Source organism: Leptodactylus fuscus, chromosome 6 (genome assembly GCF_031893055.1).
Source record: "Leptodactylus fuscus isolate aLepFus1 chromosome 6, aLepFus1.hap2, whole genome shotgun sequence".
In the NCBI taxonomy this organism is placed as follows: Eukaryota; Metazoa; Chordata; class Amphibia; order Anura; family Leptodactylidae; genus Leptodactylus; species Leptodactylus fuscus.
The window spans coordinates 69,706,715-69,725,569 of NC_134270.1; the positions used below are offsets into that span (position 1 = coordinate 69,706,715).

The 18,855-nt window shown below is 44.9% G+C and overlaps 2 protein-coding genes across 2 annotated transcripts in view; both read left to right on the forward strand.

Moving 5' to 3' along the window:
- TTYH1 (tweety family member 1) overlaps positions 1–6,127 on the forward strand; it is a 151,284-nt gene extending 145,157 nt beyond the window's left edge. The window contains exon 14 of the mRNA XM_075280197.1: positions 5,347–6,127. Within this exon, the coding sequence (XP_075136298.1) occupies positions 5,347–5,430 (84 nt within the window). The 3' untranslated portion in view covers positions 5,431–6,127. The remainder of the gene's footprint in view (positions 1–5,346) is intronic.
- Positions 6,128–13,180: 7,053 nt separating this feature from the next.
- On the forward strand, positions 13,181–16,939 carry LENG9 (leukocyte receptor cluster member 9). Its single transcript, XM_075280172.1, has 2 exons — positions 13,181–13,343; positions 15,541–16,939. The coding sequence occupies exon 2, from the start codon at positions 15,551–15,553 to the stop codon at positions 16,847–16,849; it is 1,299 nt and encodes a 432-aa protein (XP_075136273.1). The 5' UTR covers positions 13,181–13,343; positions 15,541–15,550; the 3' UTR covers positions 16,850–16,939.
- The last annotated feature ends 1,916 nt before the right edge of the window (positions 16,940–18,855 follow it).

Genomic DNA, 18,855 nt, shown 5'->3' on the forward strand with positions numbered 1-18,855 from the left:
AATAACATGTCGGGAGACATGCTGCTCACCCGCCATACGAAGTGCAACAACATACTACCTAAACCTACTGCTACACACTGTATGGAAAGTGAACAGTGCGGCTCCTAGAAATGTTACCATTAACTGTAGCCACAGTGTCCTGGAAGAGCTGATCTACAGAGGTCCTGGCTGTTGTATCATCACAGATGTAATATTGATGGCCTATCCTAAGGACAGACCATCATTATTACAAAGATGGATAAATCCTTTAAAGATTTGTCCAAGAATTGGAGCAACCCATGTGCCAGACAGGAGGTGTAAAATAAAAAATAAATAAATAAAAAGCGCAGTCACTAGAGATGAGCGAGTACTGTTCGGATCAGCCGATCCGAACAGCACACTCGCATAGAAATGAATGGATGTAGCCGGCACGCGGGGGATTAAGCGGCCAGCTGCCGTCAAAGCAGAAGTACCAGGTGCATCCATTTATTTCCATGGAGCGTGCTGTTCGGATCGGCTGATCCGAACAGTACTCGCTCATCTCTAGCAGTCACCTTTCCCCAGTGCTCCGTTGTCCGCCGCTAGTGTACATTTAGTCTTGTGCCAGTGCCTCCTTGCTGGTAGTCCTGCACCTCATGTGATCGCTGAGACTAATTAGGTACAGGATTGTCAGGAATGAGACCGAACAGACACAGGCGGGGACAACGGGGTGCTGGGGACAAAAACTCAATGAAAAACACTGTTTCACTGTTGCACCTAGTCCTTAAATTTGGAGCACATGCAGTTCCATACATTGCTAGAAAGCCGACAGTGAGATGAATTCAGCGCGCTATCGGCTTTGTCATTCTGTGCCCCCGTTGAAGAGCTATCGATGCCAGTACTGTAGCACTTCACCGTCAGAAGGGCGTTTCTTACAGTCAGTCAGGAGCGCCTTTCCTCACAGTAGCATCTATAGAGCTGTACTGTGAGAGGGGACGTTCCTTACCACCCAGTGATGACGCTGAGCAGTGAGGAATGCTCCCCCCCCCCCCAGTATTCATCTATGGACGAGCACTATCAGAAGGGGAGGCAGGCATTCCTCACCGCTCTCACAGTACAGGTATAGGTGCTGCTGTGAGGAAGGACGTTCCTGACTGACTGTCAGAAACACCCTTCTGATAGTGAATAGCTACGGTATCGGCACTGATAGCTCTTCTCCCGGGGCACAGAACGGGAAAGCCGATAGTGCGCTGAATTCATCTCACTATCAGCTTTCTAGCAGTATATGGAACTGCATGTGCCCCAAATGGTGAAAGGTTCTCTAGTGGTGTATTGCACCGCATGTGCCCTAGGAGGTGAAAGGTCCTCTTTAACATCTCCATATACTGTACATCACATTATATGGATAAGGCCTAACACAGTGTCCCATAGCAAAAAAGCGCTGCAGGAAAACCCTGACGGTAATGCATCAGTTTTTCCTGCAGCACTTTTTGCAGAAACTCCAGAGGTTTTCTCTGAAGACTTTCTGCTTCCAATATACCTATAGGGACACTGTAGGTGTTTGTGTAGGTATAAGTGACATGCTGCGATTTCCAAAAACTGCAACGGTTACCTATGCACTCATACATATACATTCATATATACTCACACGTGTATATATATATAATAGCATATATACATTCATACACCATATATAAGTCAAATATATACTTATATGAATGTATGAATACTATATATACACTCATATATAGCCATACACTCACACATATACAATATTATAGCACATATACATTTATATACATTCATATACCATATATAAGTCGTATATATACTTATATGAATGTATGAATACTATCTATACTCCCATATATACATACACTCACACATTATTATAGCATACTGTATATACTCACACATACCTATATACAACCATACAGTACTCACACAGTATACAAGACACATACTTTAACCCTTAAGTACTATCATGGTGTCTATCATAATGATATGTGTATGGTAGTGGTGTATGATAGACACCATAATAGTACTTAATGGTTAAACAAAGGGGCACCTATACATATTAAACATTACATTTTACCAAAAAAAGAAAAAATATATACTCACATTTGTGAAGCAGAAAGGTGATCATCGCAGCAGCAGACTCCTCTCTGTCCCCACACGATCCGATGTAAGAGATGACTCACTGCTGGGAGGGGGAAGTCCCAGCTGCACAGAAAGCTCTTCATAAGATTGCAGCGATATCTGCTGCAGCAGCTTCCCCGGTGTCCTCAGTCCTCCTGAGATATACTTTCCCTATATTAATAGGGAAAGTATATCACTGGCAGGAGTCCTCTGTGTAAGTGTCAGGGCCCTGGGAAACTGCTGTCAGCCAGCCATTACAGTCATTACAGCACTGCCGGCAGCCAGGGGCCCTGAGTTTACCGGTTCGGCCCCTGCCACTATCAGTGCTCATTTTGTCAATGCAAATGCATTGGACAGGGGCCCGAACCGGTGTCTGAATATCCCAATTGGGCCCCTGACCAATGCATCTGCATTGGGGAAATGACGACTGATAGTCAAGGCTCGGGGCCCACTGGGGTATTCACCAGTTCCCCGATGGGCCAGTCTGACCCTGACTACATGGTCTGCAGTTTAGCACCTATCCAGTGGGAATGTGATGAATAATTTTGACTAGAATACCTTTTTAAGAATAGGTTGCATTCCACCTTAAATAAGAAGCTACATTAATCGTTGTATACCTACAGTGAAGGATTAACTTTATACAACTTTACAAGATGATATTAGCCAAGGATCCATATTTATCACTAGCATAATGGGAGCTTTACTAAAGGGAAAAATTATTATTAGGTGTCCTACTAAAATTAAAGGGACTGTATCAGATACTAGCACCATGAACATGCAAGTACAGGGCATATACATGTAGGCAAGCAGGTAAAGCACAAACAGTAAAGCTGCTGCTTGCTGTTTGTAAATAACATCCCATCAGTAATCATACAAGCAGCCAGAAGTAGATACAAGCACACAGAAGACTGTTCTCTTGCATTGTAACCTGTGAGATTTGCAGAATTTTCAGTCCTTTGCATAGAGCAACAGTTTGAAGATATGTTTGGATACTGAAGAGAATCATCCCCTCCCATCTGCATTCACTATGTGAAGAGTGAAAAGAACATCTCCCTTTAACTCACTGTGATTCTGTGTTGCTTATCTGTTGTTTCAATATATATCAACCTTGCCTAACAACAGGGAATGAACTATAACTTATCTAGAAGGATGACACCTAATGGCAGGAACTTTAGAGTATGTTCACACAGAGGAATTTGGAGCTGATTTTAAGGTAGATTATGCATCAAAATCAATTCCAAATTCCACCTGAAATCTTCCTCCCATTCATTTCAATGTGAAGAACAGGCAACATTTTTCTTGCTTAGAAGACTTTTGTTTTGCATTTTAAAGCTGTAAGATTTGCAGAATTTTCAGTCCTTTGCACAGAGCAACAGTTTTTAGACGTGTGTGGATACTGAATAGAATCAGACCATCACATCTGTATTCACTGTGTAAAGAGAGAAAATAAGTAGAGATGAGCGAACACTGTTCGATCGAATAGACATTCGATCAAATATCAGACCGTTCGAGGTATTCGATTCCAATTGAATACCATGAGGCAAACGCACTAAAAATTCATATCCCCTCCCACCTTCCCTGGTGCTTTTTTTGCACCAATAACTGCGCAGGGGAGGTGGGACAGGAACTACGACAACAGCATCGAAAAAAATCGGAAAAAGTAATTGGCTGGCTAAATCAGGTGACCTCGGATTTATACGAATGGTGGATTTAACATTCGGTTAATTTGAGACTGGGAACTGTGTGACAGGGATAGATGTACTGGCAGGGTTAGCTAGGGATTACCTTTATTTAGGTGGGAATGTTACTCACCCAGCTCTTTGGGGCTCTATCTGGTCAGGATCCCTGTCAGCTTGCGATATGCACAAGTTAACTTTTTCCCATTGGAATGCATTGACCAACGTTGATTGGCTGAATGCCATACAGAGTACAGCATTTGGCCAATCAACGCTGGTTCTGCCGGGGGCTCGTCTGTGAGGAGGCGGAGTCCAAGATCGGACCATAATGGAGACTGCTGTGGACCGATCTTAGACTCCGCCTCCTCCAGCAGAACCAGCATTGATTGGCCGAATGCTGTACTCTGTATGCCATTCGGCCAATCAACGCTGGTTAATGCATTCCTATGCTGAGATGTAGCAGTGCTGGCTCTCTGGAGATGCAGTTGAGCTGAACGCACAGCCAGCACTGCTACATCGGAGATGTAGCAGAGTTGAGTGTGCGCTGAACCCTGCTGCACACCCAGCTCTACTGCATCAGAGATGTAGCAGAGCTGAGTGTGCGCTGAGCCCTGCTGCACACTCAGCTCTGCTACATCTCTGAGCGCAAGGCCAGCTCTGCTTCATCTCCGGTTTAGCAATGCTGGCTGTGCACTCAGCTAGGCTGAATCTCCGGTGTAGCCGACTGAGTGCACGACCAGCTCTGCTACATCTCGGCATAGGAATGCATTGACCAGCGTTGATTGGCTGAATGCCATACAGAGTACAGCATTCGGCCAATCAACGCTGGTTCTGCTGGAGGAGGCGGAGTCTAATATCGGTCCACAGCAGTCTCCATCCTGGTCCAATATTAGACTGTATGGTATTCGGCCAATCAACGCTGGTCAATGCATTCCTATGGGAAAAAGTCAGCTCCCGCATATCGCAAGTTGACAGGGATCCAGACGTAATACAGTGACTTGGACATGTTAGATGCCCCCAGACATGCTTCCCCTGCTGTCCCAGTTGCATTCCAGGGTGTTGGCATCATTTCCTTGGGTGTCATAGTGGACTTGGTGACTCTCCTGAGTCGAAGAGTGGAATCCCTGAAACAAGCATTTTTCCCCATAGACTATAATGGGGTTCGATATTCGTTCGAATAGTCGAATATTGAGGGGCTATTTGAAACAAATACCGAATGTTTTACTGTTCACTCATCTCTAAAAATAACCTCTCCCTTCACTCACTGTGATTCTGTTTTGCTTATCTAATGTATCTATGGACAAACTTTACCTAAGAACAGTGAGTGAACTGCAAATTATCCAGAATGGAGACACCTAGTGGCAGGAGATGTTTTTCAAGTAGAAAGCAGCCACTTTCGGTCCCGAATCGCATGCTGTATGAAATGAGACTAGTTGTCTGAAAAGTTAGTGACCAGTTAAAAGGAGAACCTTCAACTATTCATAAAAAAATATTGTGCTTGAAATGACTGAAAAATCTAAAATTGTTTTTTTCCTCTTCTCTCCTCCTTTCTGTTTATCATGGACTCTATCAGTATTCTCCTAGCATGCGAACATCCTTCATCAGTGCAACCCAAGAAGAGACTGATACTTATTGCCGGACAGAAGTTGTATCTTAGAAGATTCCTTTTGCTATCCTCACTTTATCTCCAAGCTATAAAGATAACTAACAGAGACAAAAAAAATAAAGACTGAGCCTTGTTGCTCTTTAACCTCTTTTGGCAAGGAGACTTGGGTGCTAAACCCCTTCAGCTTTCCTGTGCTTGGTATTAAACCCCTACCCTCTTGTGTTTACCACGGTATTTTCTCTGAACTCTCCCCCTGCATTCAGTTTTATATTTTTTGTATTGGTTCATGTACTTTTTACCCAGCAAGATCTGTTCCATATTTCTTTAACCATGCATTGGACCTTGCAATTGACTTCCAAAGGGGGCACCAAGGGGAGTCTATATAGGATATTCTGAAGGACATGGAAGAACTTAAGTGGTAGACATGTTCACTCTTGAAGGAGAAACAGTTGTTGTAAACAGGTGGAATGGAAATCGGCTACAGAAGGCCTACTATACTCCGAGAACTGGACAAGTGGACGTAGAGACGTGATTCTTACACTGGCGGGCATGAACAGTACATATTGTGCTGTGTGCTTGATGTGGATGTGAAGTGAGGAACCCATAGAATGAATTGTAGAGTTTACCAAGGACATTGCTGCTGCAGAACTCTTTCCTCCACAGACGGATCAGTTTTTAATTAGAACATTTTAACACTAACTCATATTTTACACTGACTTGAAATAAAAGGGAAAAACACACTTTATTTTAAAAATTATTGTATTCTTGTTTTGTTATGCTTGAGCTCACTCTACATCCGTGTTCCCATAGTTATTACTACACTTGCTGTTGATATCTTCTAGATTTCTAGGAAACCCCTGGGTTTATTGAAATATGGTTGAGATACGCTGACATACGCTAAGCTCATACCTGTGCCTAGGTTTCCATTATGCTTGGGGACCCGAAGAACAGAAACCTAACTCGCATAAAAAACGGTTACCCACAGAAACCAGTGGACTCCATAGAGTATAATGGGGTCTGCTGGGTTCTTGCTTGAAGAATGTGGAGAGAAAAGTCCTGCTTGCAGGCACAGGTGTGAACTTAGCCATAGGCCCAATCCTTTAGGGTATGGCTATGTTTAATGTGGCTTTCACATCTAAGGCTGAGTTCACACGGGTTTTTTTGGACCAGATTTTGACCCCGTGGTTGACTTAGAATCTGGTCCAAAAAACGCCTCCCATTGACTTCAATGGGAACCATTCACTTTTTTTTTTTGCTAGTGGATTTTTTGCCGCTTGCGGAAAAAAGAAGCGAGCTGCCCTTTCGTGCCGCAGATTCCACGGTGGAATCCGCGGCGACGCGTCACTTCCTCCCGACTAGGCCCATTCATTTGGGTCTAATCCCGAGTGGAATGCTGTGACTGCATGCCGGTGCACTGCTCCAGCATCCAGTCACAGCTAGCCGTTTTTTGGAACGGATTCTGAGACAGCCTCCGCGTCAATATCCTGTCCAAAAAACCCAGTGTGATATTACTCAAAGGGCAGCTCGCTTCTTTTTTCCGCAAGCGGCAAAATAACACTAGCGGAAAAAGGAAGTGAATGGCTCCCATTGAAGTCAATTGGAGGTGTTTTTTGGAGCCGGATTCTGAGGTGGATTCCGCTTCAAAATCCGGTCCAACAAAACTCAGCCTAAAGTTATTTTATTTTTGAGGGGAATGATTTTCTTTGCAACTGATGATGGATGGATGGATAGATAGATAGATAGATAGATAGATAGATAGATAGATAGATAGACAGATAGACAGATAGACAGATAGATGAGTAGGAGATTGTCCAGAGCATCACACTGCATATGCCAGCTTCCCTTTTTCCCATAGTGCAACGTAGTGTCTCCGCTTATTCAGGTAAGCATCACATACATATCCAGTCACATGATGTAATAGATTCATCAGACCATGCCACTACCTCCCATGATCTAGTACTGATGCTCATATACCTATTATATAGATGCTTTCAGTGATAGACAGTGGTCAGCATAGACACTCTGACCAGTCTGTGGCCATGTAGCCCAATGTGCAGAAAATCCCCAATAAAAGATTTGGGCTCTCAAACCCCACCCTTGGATTACCTGACTGAGAATGCACACTTTTGAACAGGTTTCTATAAACCCTGTCACTTTTTGGATGAAGATAGGATTTACTCTGTCGCAGATGCATTCATTGCTTAAACCTTACCTCTTTTACAATGACATCCCTAATTTTCCCGTATCCTGCTGTGACCTTACATTGGCTGCAGCAGTCACATTTTGTCTGCTTGTAAACCATGAGGTCTGTCAGTGCACCAGTGCTGGATTACTAGAGGACAGAAGACATAGGTAAGGTTTCTTTTCTTTATTACCACATTTGCAGCAGGCTTTTAAAGTTGTATAACCCCTTTAAGTTAAAGCTTAAATAAAAGTAATAATTTGCAATACAAACAACATAGCTACTGTCTCTGACCTCCACCTAAACGCTCAAGCTCAGCTCAGGCTCGGTTCACATCTGCAAGACTCTGCCGCAGATTCTGCGGAAAATCAGTATAAAACAGGCGGACAGAAAAGTCCTCCGTGCAGGACTTTTCCCAACACCAATTTTCCCCAGAATCTATTACTTTATTACAATGGACACCAAGAAGACCCCATTATAGTACTGTAACTGTAACCAAACAAAAGAGAGCCCAGCACAAGTGCGAACCTACCGTAGCCTTAGAGCGGTGTCAACCAACTCTACAGTGGCCTCATGCCAACGTCAGATTAAAAACCATGGTAGCTACCAGTCTATTCATATGTCTGTTTTTTTTAACGGGCCATGAATACTCCCTTCAAAATATAGGACATGTTTTATTTTTGCTCCTTTTCATGGACCACGTAATAGATTAAACCCTATAAGGGGTCCATGAAACAGGTGGAGCATGGATGCAAAACAACCATTAAAAACAAATGATTTCATTTGCTTTTCATAGTCATTTTTTAGCACTATTGTGTATATATTGCCTTAACTTTTCCTCATTATTCCTCACACACAGAAGAAACTCAGCTATTGAACGGTGTTTTAGGGGAGATGTATACTGGCTCCTGCAATTCAGCAAGCTTCAGATTTTACTCTATTTTAACTGCATCCTTCGATTCTGTCACAATGTAGGAATATAGCCTCCGAATATGAACTGAAGTGCTCATCTGGATCCTTTAGGACCAGCAATATATACATTTCCCAGCCCCAGCATAATACATGTCCAGCAGGCTGGAAGGAGAGCCACATCATGACAGCTCCCATAGTTGTGTACACAGTATTCATTGAGAGCTGTGTATACAGAAATCGAGAAGGCAAAGACTGTAAGAACCTGTTGTGACAGCGGATCCTTTGATCCTGTAGCTGCAAGGACCTATCTGTATGTCCTAAGATGCCGACTGCCTAGACATATATAGCCAATCAGTGGACAACAAACCCAGTGGTGAACCTAGCCTCTCTGCTGCCTGAGGCGGACGATCGAAAGACGCCCCCCCCACCCGTCCGGGAAGGGGGGGGGGGTGATGTTCATCTTTTGATCGTCAGCCAAAGACAGCAGAGAGGCTAGGTTCACCACTGATCTATCTATCTATCTATCTAGCAGCAGGGGGGGGGGGACCATTACAATAAATACAATGCAGTAATACTCACAGGTGACGTCTCCCCACATTTCCAGTCTCTTCCCTTTGGACTGCCATGACCACTTCTTTCAGCTGTGACTTGACTCTGTAAAGTTTGAAACATAGACATCTTTGACTCCTCAATTCTCCCACAGCGGCCCCTGCAGCCTATATTATGCCCCACAGTGGCACAATAGAGGTTGCAGCGGGGCTGCTGTGGGGCATAATAGAGGTTACGGGGCCACAGTGGAACCTTCAAGCTCTATTATGCCCCACAGTTGCACACCCATGAACTATTATTATACTCAGGGGTCTTTTCAGACCCCCAAGTATAATAATCGGAGCCCCAGGGGAGATGAGGGAACATAATAAACACTGTTACTCACCTCTCCGGGACCCGATGTTAAAGAGGACCTTTCATGGGTTTGGGCAAAGACAGTTCTATATACTGCTGGAAAGCTGACAGTGCGCTGAATTCAGTGCACTGTCGGCTTTCCCGATCTGTGCCCCGGGTGAAGAGCTATTGGTGCCGGCGCTGCTGGGAAGAAGGACATTCCTGACAGACTGTCAGGAACGCCCTTCTGACTGTGAAGAGTTACGGTACCGGCACCAATAGCTCTTCACCTAGGGCACAGATCGGGAAAGCCAACAGTGCGCTGAATTCAGCGCACTGTCAGCTTTCCAGCGGTATATAACACCGACTGTGCCCAAACCCATGAAAGGTCCTCTTTAATGCTAGCAGGCTTCGGGCCTATATGATAATGCCCAGACGTCACGTGGTCTGGGATATTACCATATAGGCCCAAAGCCTGCCCTAGCAGTACCATACAGGCCAAAGCCTGTGTTAGCAGTAACATGCTATTACTACTAGCACAGGCTTCGGGCCTATATGGTACTGCTAGGGAAGGCTTTGGGCCTATATGGTAATATTCTAGACCACGTGACGTCTGGGCATTACCATATAGGCCCGAAGCCTGCTAGGAGTAACATCGGATCCCGGAGAGGTGAGTAACATTGTTTATTATGTTCCCTCAGCTCCCCTGGGGCTCCGATTATTATACTCGGAGGTCTGAAAAGACCCTCGAGTATAATAATAGCGGTAGTGGGATCGCGGCCTGCCCGGGCCTACTCACTGCCGGCCTCCGCGGCCTATAGTACAAGCGGAAGCGGGGGCGGCAGTGAGCAGGTCTGGGGAGGTTGGTAAATAGGCCGCTACCTGCTGGAGTATCTCCAGCAGGTAGCGGCCTATTATAAAACAAAAAAAGAAGTTTTATACTTACCGATCTTGTTGTTGTTCCCGCCGCCTCCGCGATCCTCTTCTCCTGCAGGCTGACGTCTGCGTAGGCGGCGTCACTAGGCCACCTACGCACGCTGATACGTCCTCAGACGTCTAGGTATCAGCGAGCGTCATCACGTAATGACGCCGCCCACGCTGATACCTAGACGTCTGAGTACGTATCAGCGTGCATAGGCGGCCTAGTGATGCCGCCTACGCAGACGTCTGAACCAGCGCAGAGAGAAGCAGCTCTACTGCGCTGGTTCGAAGTAAAAAAAAAAAAAAAAGTAATAAAAGAAAAAAGTCGCCCATGCGCCGCCCACCTCCCGTGTGCCGCCCGAAGCGACCGCCTCAGGTCGCCTCATTAGAGGTGCGGCCCTAAACAAACCTCACAACACACTGCACAAAACCCTACAGCACAAACTGAACCGAAGTAAACAATGTTTAGCCGATGAATGGCGATTTATGCCGCTGACTTTCACCCTTTAAATCTCTCAGCATCTCTCGCACACCATATCAGTCGTCTTTATTCTAGAGGAGATTAAAGGGATCCGATCATTCAATCACAATTTTTTCTCATTAACACGTCGGAATAGCCTTAAGAAAGGATATTCTTCTCCTAACATTCTTCTCTGCGCCATCGTTTGCTTGAAAATCCATTTTTTGTCGGTATGTAAATGAGTTCTCTCACAGCACAGGGGGCAGGTCCCAGCACTCAAACAGCACTGGGGGTGGCCCCAATGCTGCGAGAGAACTCTCCAGCGCCGCCTCCATCTTCTTCTGGAACGAGGTCTTCACAGAGTCTTTTTCCAGCGGTGGCTTGTAACTTCTAGACCTCGGGCAAACCGACTGCGCATGGCTGCCGTCCACGAGAAAATGGCTGCTTACAATACTGTGTAGTTTTACAACAGCTGCAGTTCTGAAGGTTGACTACCCCTGCTCTAGATGTCCTGTCTTGTTGAATCGCATTGACAAGCACCACCTCTTGTTAGCCTGAAAATACCTGTTCATGTGATGCAATTGCACTCATCAGCGCCTCCTGTTGACACCCTATTGGTAAGACACTAGTGTAGTTTTATTGTGAGACACTGGAACTTGCAAGCGATGGAGCAGGCAGTTCCTGTGGTCATGACATCACTGTATACTTTATAATACATGGCTCGTGGGAACAACCTGCATAGTATTATGGTGCTGGGCAAGAAGAGGTTAATTGCTGAATGGTATTATGAGGGGAGTATTTGCAAAGAAAGGGGGCTAGTTGTGTTCCCCATAGGGGGCTTGGACGAAACTGGTAGTAAAGGGCTGACATGACAATATTGGGTTCTGGTATTGTTGTCCTATAACATAACGAGTATATGATTATTTTTTAGGCTCCGTTCGCACGGAGTAACGCGCCATGCATTCAGACACATATACACGTGTCAGAGTGTGAGTGCTCAAAACAGATCCAATTCACTTCAATGTGTGCTAGCTTACGGGCGCTACACATTGAAATCAATGGGAGGCTTTTTAACTCATTGATTTCAATGTGTAGCGTGTGTGAGCCGGCACACATTGAAGTGAATTGGATCTGTTTTGAGCACTCACACTCTGACACGTGTTTACGTGTCTGAATGCGCGGTGCGTCACTCCGTGGGAACGGAGCCTTAAAACACTCCATTAGGCTGAGGCCCCACATTGCAGAAACGCCGCGTATTTTGTTGCAGATTTTTGAGCCAAAGCTAGGAGTGGTTTGAGCAGAAGGTAGAAGTATAAGAGTAAGTTCACACGGGGGTTTTTGGCCAGGATTTTGAGGTCGCATCAGCAATGGGGCGATACACGCATATACCTCAGAATATCAGCAATGGGGCGATACACGCATATACCTCAGAATATCAGCAATGGGGCGATACACGCATATACCTCAGAATATCAGCAATGGGGCGATACACGCATATACCTCAGAATATCAGCAATTGGGCGATACACGCATATACCTCAGAATATCAGCAATGGGGCGATACAGGCATATACCTCAGAATATCAGCAATTGGGCGATACAGGCATATACCTCAGAATATCAGCAATGGGGCGATACAGGCATATACCTCAGAATATCAGCAATGGGGCGATACACGCATATACCTCAGAATATCAGCAATGGGGCGATACACGCATATACTTCAGAATATCAGCAATGGGGCGATACACGCATATACCTCAGAATATCAGCAATGGGGCGATACACGCATATACCTCAGAATATCAGCAATGGGGCGATACACGCATATACCTCAGAATATCAGCAATGGGGCGATACACGCATATACCTCAGAATATCAGCAATGGGGCGATACACGCATATACCTCAGAATATCAGCAATGGGGCGATACACGCATATACCTCAGAATATCAGCAATAGGGCGATACACGCATATACCTCAGAATATCAGCAATGGGGCGATACACGCATATACCTCAGAATATCAGCAATGGGGCGATACATGCATATACCTCAGAATATCAGCAATGGGGCGATACACGCATATACCTCAGAATATCAGCAATGGGGCGATACACGCATATACCTCAGAATATCAGCGATATCCCCAACATGAATAGTAGGTGTCTGGACAGAAGCATTTAGTAATACCTTCCATTCTCATCAATGGCACATTGCTTAGTATTTTCTGTCAGATTTTCAATAACAAAAAACTCCAAGCAGTTTTAGAAAAATGCCAAGTAAAATACTGTAGTCTGAGATGGAAGGCTTCTCGGCTGCTCACTTACACTTACATGACAAGTCCGCCCCCATGTGGTGGAAGTTTGCACAGCATTAATCCCAGAAAACCTTGCGCGAAACGCCGCTCTATCAGCACGTTCATCTCTATGACTCCGCTCAGACATGTGACATGTGACCAGGGCGCTTCCTATCTGTTATGTGACATGTTTGTAGTAACCACAGACAATGACGTCACGTCCAGGTGAGTCACGTACGTGACTACTTGTCCCACAGTGCGCGGTGCCCGGTCAGAAGGCGAGGACAGGCGGCCGAGTGACACTTGTGTGAGTATTGATGGGAATAGCTATGGCTCGGCTGTCCGTGTTGCTGACCACATACTCTTTAGTAGATACTGACTTCCGGGTAGATTGTATTTGTTACTTATATTTGTATTTTTGATGGTTTTCTTCAGTATTTCCACCACCATGGCGTCTCATCAGTTTTGTTATTGTCTAGTCTGCTACACTTTACTGATGAGACACAAGTTAGTGTTGTATACTGTTGTGTACGTTTCTTTGTATAATAAAGTATTCGCCTAGTATTATACGGTAAGTTCTGACAACCGAGTATATTGTATGCTACTGTCGCTTTAATTGGTGTTGCACAACTTCTTGTTCTGGATGAGAGGCGGTGCGATGATCTTCTTCAGGCCTCGCCTATTAGCTGCGCCATGGATCATGGGTTTTTCACACATCTTACGTTCCCTGATACTTTATTAGGAGTTTTTTTTACATCTCTCAGAAGTTTGGTGGGTAACTCTAATGTGACCAGTGTGGTTACCTATGAGTGCAGTGACTGTGACAAAACCTGGGCTTGTTCCCGAAAGATAGTGGAATGGGTGACAGCGGTAGCCTGGAGAAGCAGGATTAGTGTGAACTGAGCCCAACCCGTGTAAGCAGGAACGCTGCTTTGTTCTGAGACTGACACAAACTTGCTTTTATGTTAAAGTTCTGTTTATGGCAATGACAATATTTTAGGCGACAGCATGTGACATAGAACTGCTAATAGTATTGCTAAGTTAAGGTCAGACTAAACATATCTATGATAGACCTAGTTCCAGCACCAGTGGCAGAGAATGGCACACAGATCCTCAGTTGGTATTCTTTAAATGCTTGGGTTATGCAATGCCCCCCTCAGGTCCTAGTCAAGGCAGGACACAAAAAAATGACACTGGCTTATATTGAACTACACCACCAAGGACATTTTCTAAGTGGCTTCCCTGGTCTTCACCCTTTAACAATCATGAGTGTCCACCAGGTTGCTACCTCTTGAAGTGGTCCCGGTGTTGGTGACACCTAACGAAAGAGGTCAGGGACTATGGGTCAAGCAAAAGCAAAGACTAAATATTGGACAAGGTCAGGGCTGACAGCATAGATGCAAAGAGAATAAACTAGCAGGAGGTCTGGGCTGGCAGCACAGGTTCAATGTGGAGGAACAGGATGGAGTCGGTAAAAGGTAGTCAGAAGCCGGGGGACAAAGGGAACAAGACGAGGTCAAACACCGTACACAGAAACAACCTAGCTGGATTCTAGCAAGATAGGAAGTGAGATGCATAGACAGGTGACCCTGCCGCCCAGCAACATACAGTCCCATACTGGTTATACTATGGGACATTATGTGACTCCTAGCCAGTGGCGTAACTACCGGAGTAGCAGCTGCCACAGGGCCCGGGACATTAGGGGCCCGGCGACAGCCGCGTTTTTTTTTTTCTTAATAGGCCATTACCGGCTGGAGTTACTCCAACCTGTAACGGGCCCTATTTACTTACCAATTTTGGCAGGGTCCGGGATCGGTAAGTGACGCCACGGACCCCACAAACACTATTATACTCGAGGGTCTTTTCAGACCCCAGAGTATAATAATTGTTCATAGGTGTTCATTATGGGGTATAATACTGTGTGCAGGGGCCACAATGGTGCATAATACTGTGTGCAGGTGCCACAATGGGGCATAATACTGTATGCAGGGGCCACTATGCGGCATAATAGAGTGCGCAGGAATGTGTGTGTGTGGAGGGTCAGTCGGTCGAGGTCTTCGGGGATTGGTAGGAAGGGGCAAGTTAGGGGGCCCACATCAAAAGCCCCGCCATTCCTAGTTACAGCACTGCTCCTAGCTGCATAGATAACTGTATTGCTAAGAGTCCCTCTCAGTATAATGTGCAGGCTGGTAACTTCAGCTAACACATGGAACAGACTGGGTAAGGTTTACTGACATGCTCACTTGCCTTTTAGGCAGGAGAAAAGGAGTGTTCACCTGTCTTACAGGCAGGCGCAACAGCGGTAGGAACAACAGTAATTCGATGTGCATGGTAGTGTGGAAAAAACAGAGGACAAAGCATCTAGAGAAGTGACTTACTGGTTACGCCTGCTGGGGGGGTTAGTGCGCAGGAAGATGCAAACTTATAGCGCTGCATGCATTTACTCATAACACATACTGTCATCTTTGGTTCTTTCCATTACTTTATGTTTTGTCTTCCCACAGTAATCATATCATGGAGAACATAGACCATGATGGTGACACCAAGAAGGATTCTACAAATGTGGAAAGTGAGGCCAACCGAGAAGAAGCGGCCTCAGACAGTAGAGGAGGTATAACATCAGAGGGGTTGGAGGTGACCCCTGAGGCTACGATATGCCAATTTTTTCTCTTAGGACGCTGCAGGTTTGGTGATAAATGTAGAAACTCCCATGGTGGAATACCTGCAGCAGCTATTCACCCTAATAAAGGCAAAGGGGACCAAACATCTAATCCGAGGGGGAAAAAGCCTCCAATGAAGACAGCCAGTGATGTCATCTCCCGCATTCAATGGGACACACACTTGCCAAAAGAACATTTTAAAGTTGGTTATCTCGATAGATTCTTGGGAACAATTGAAAAACCTTTTTCTGCTTTCTGTTGGGAAGATTTAGCATCGACAGGGGTCGATGTTCTTGCAATACCCAAACATCGCATCCAGTATTTCAAATATCAAGATTTGGTTGTTTGGGACAAGGCTAGTCGTACAGACAACATCTTTGGCTCCACAGGAAGTGGGCTGACAATCTTAGAGGTTATTGATCAGTATGAAACATTGAAACAAAAAGAAAAACACAATCTGGAAGAAAACAGACAACAGCAGGAAGAAATGGCCATTGATAAAGAAGAAGGTCTTGAAGAGAATTGTAATTCTTTAGGTCAAGAAGATGATAAAAAAATTAGGCCTACACATTTTATAGCAGTCCATGTCAGCAGTGAAGATGTGAGACATTCGGTGAAGGAAGTACAAAATACTCTCCAGAAGCAGAACCCAGATATGTCTGAATTTTTTATCCCATTGAAGGAACTTCACTTAACTTTGTGCCTTTTGCATTTGGAATCTCCAGAAGATATTGAGGTTGCCTACACAGTGCTTCAAGAACTAAGAAGTGAAATTCAACGTATTCTCCCTCCAAGCCTTATCTTAAGCTTTGAAGGACTGAAGGACTTTCATTCACGTGTGCTCTATATGGAACCTGCGCCCGTTCCAGCGTTAAAGAGTTTTGTAAGCACGCTAAACCAAAGTTTCCGCAGTAAAGGTCTGAAAATAATTGATCCACCACAAGCTAACAGTTTCCATCTAACTGTAGCAAAAATCCCTAGGAATGTGGCAAGTAGAAACCCAACGCTTCTGTTCCGGCCAGATGTATACAGTACTATTCCACTCACCCATTTTGGGGCACAACCTATTGATCGCCTTAGTTTCTGTTATGCTGGAAGTACAAGACGGACTGATGGCTTTTATACAACACTGCTAGAGTTATCTCTGTACTGACCCCGATAGGTTTACTCCATAATATAGAATTGAGCACCCCATTTACAGTACATTATTCAATCCAATATGTGCCTTCCTTCTGTCCACCATGGATCCTTCAATAAAATATCTATCATTAAAAGCGATTTCCAGTTTATATATAGAAGGAATCTAATGAAAACGATGGTAGTCCTTTGTCTACGTGGCAGAACCATATTTCACCGAGCCTCTATGACAATGTACTACAGTAACGTGCCTCAATTTTCTTCCTGACTAATGTGTTCCTAATCTAACAAAAAAATTCTATATGTGTGAATGCAAAATGAGAGATACCGTGATGTGTGGTATGGGTGATGTAAGATAGCTGTGCGCATCAGGCCCATCTTTGTAAGGGGCATGTTCACACTAGCATTGGATGTCCGTTCTGATAGCATTCTTTAAAAAGAGAAAAAAAAACAAAACACAGACATCTATCATAAGACATTAATGGACACTAACTGATGTTAGTGATCAGGGTTTTTTTTTTTTCCTATCAGTATGTCTTTGTAGAATGGGAGGAAATCCATGCAAACACAAGGAGAACATACAAACTCCTTGCAGATGTTGTTCCTGGCAGGATTCGAACCCAGGACTCCAGCACTGAAAGGCTGCAGTGTGAACCACTGAGACACCATGTTGCCCCTTTTCTATTTGCTTATTTTTTGTGCAGAAATAAAAATTGACAGTAAAACAGCCAGCCATCCGTTACCATGTGTTTGTAATAGACATTAACCCTCCATACACGGTTGATGCTGGCTGTATAATACAGCCAACAGCTGCGATCGTTGCTGACAACTATAACACTTTATGCACATATTACTATGCTATACATACACTCACCGGCCACTTTATTAGGTACACCATGCTAGTAACGGGTTGGACCCCCTTTTGCCTTCAGAACTGCCTCAATTCTTCGTGGCATAGATTCAACAAGGTGCTGGAAGCATTCCTCAGAGATTTTGGTCCATATTGACATGATGGCATCACACAGTTGCCGCAGATTTGTCGGCTGCACATCCATGATGCGAATCTCCCGTTCCACCACATCCCAAAGATGCTCTATTGGATTTAGATCTGGTGACTGTGGAGGCCATTGGAGTACAGTGAACTCATTGTCATGTTCAAGAAACCAGTCTGAGATGATTCCAGCTTTATGACATGGCGCATTATCCTGCTGAAAGTAGCCATCAGATGTTGGGTACATTGTGGTCATAAAGGGATGGACATGGTCAGCAACAATACTCAGGTAGGCTTTGGTGTTGCAACGATGCTCAATTGGTACCAAGGGGCCCAAAGAGTGCCAAGAAAATATTCCCCACACCATGACACCACCACCACCAGCCTGAACTGTTGATACAAGGCAGGATGGATCCATGCTTTCATGTTGTTGACGCCAAATTCTGACCCTACCATCCGAATGTCGCAGCAGAAATCGAGACTCATCAGACCAGGCAACGGTTTTCCAATCTTCAATTGTCCAATTTCGATGAGCTTGTGCAAATTGTAGCCTCAGTTTCCTGTTCTTAGCTGAAAGGAGTGGCACCCGGTGTGGTCTTCTGCTGCTGTAGCCCATCTGCCTCAAAGTTGGACGTACTGTGCGGCGTTCAGAGATGCTCTTCTGGCTACCTTGGTTGTAACGGGTGGCTATTTGAGTCACTGTTGCCTTTCTATCAGCTCGAACCAGTCTGGCCATTCTCCTCTGACCTCTGGCATCAACAACGCATTTCCGCCCACAGAACTGCCGCTCACTGGATGTTTTTTCTTTTTCGGACCATTCTCTGTAAACCCTAGAGATGGTTGTGTGTGAAAATCCGAGTAGATCAGCAGTTTCTGAAATACTCAGATCAGCCCTTCTGGCACCAACAACCATGCCACGTTCAAAGGCACTCAAATCACCTTTCTTCCCCATACTGATGCTCGGTTTGAACTGCAGGAGATTGTCTTGACCATGTCTACATGCCTAAATGCACTGAGTTGCCGCCATGTGA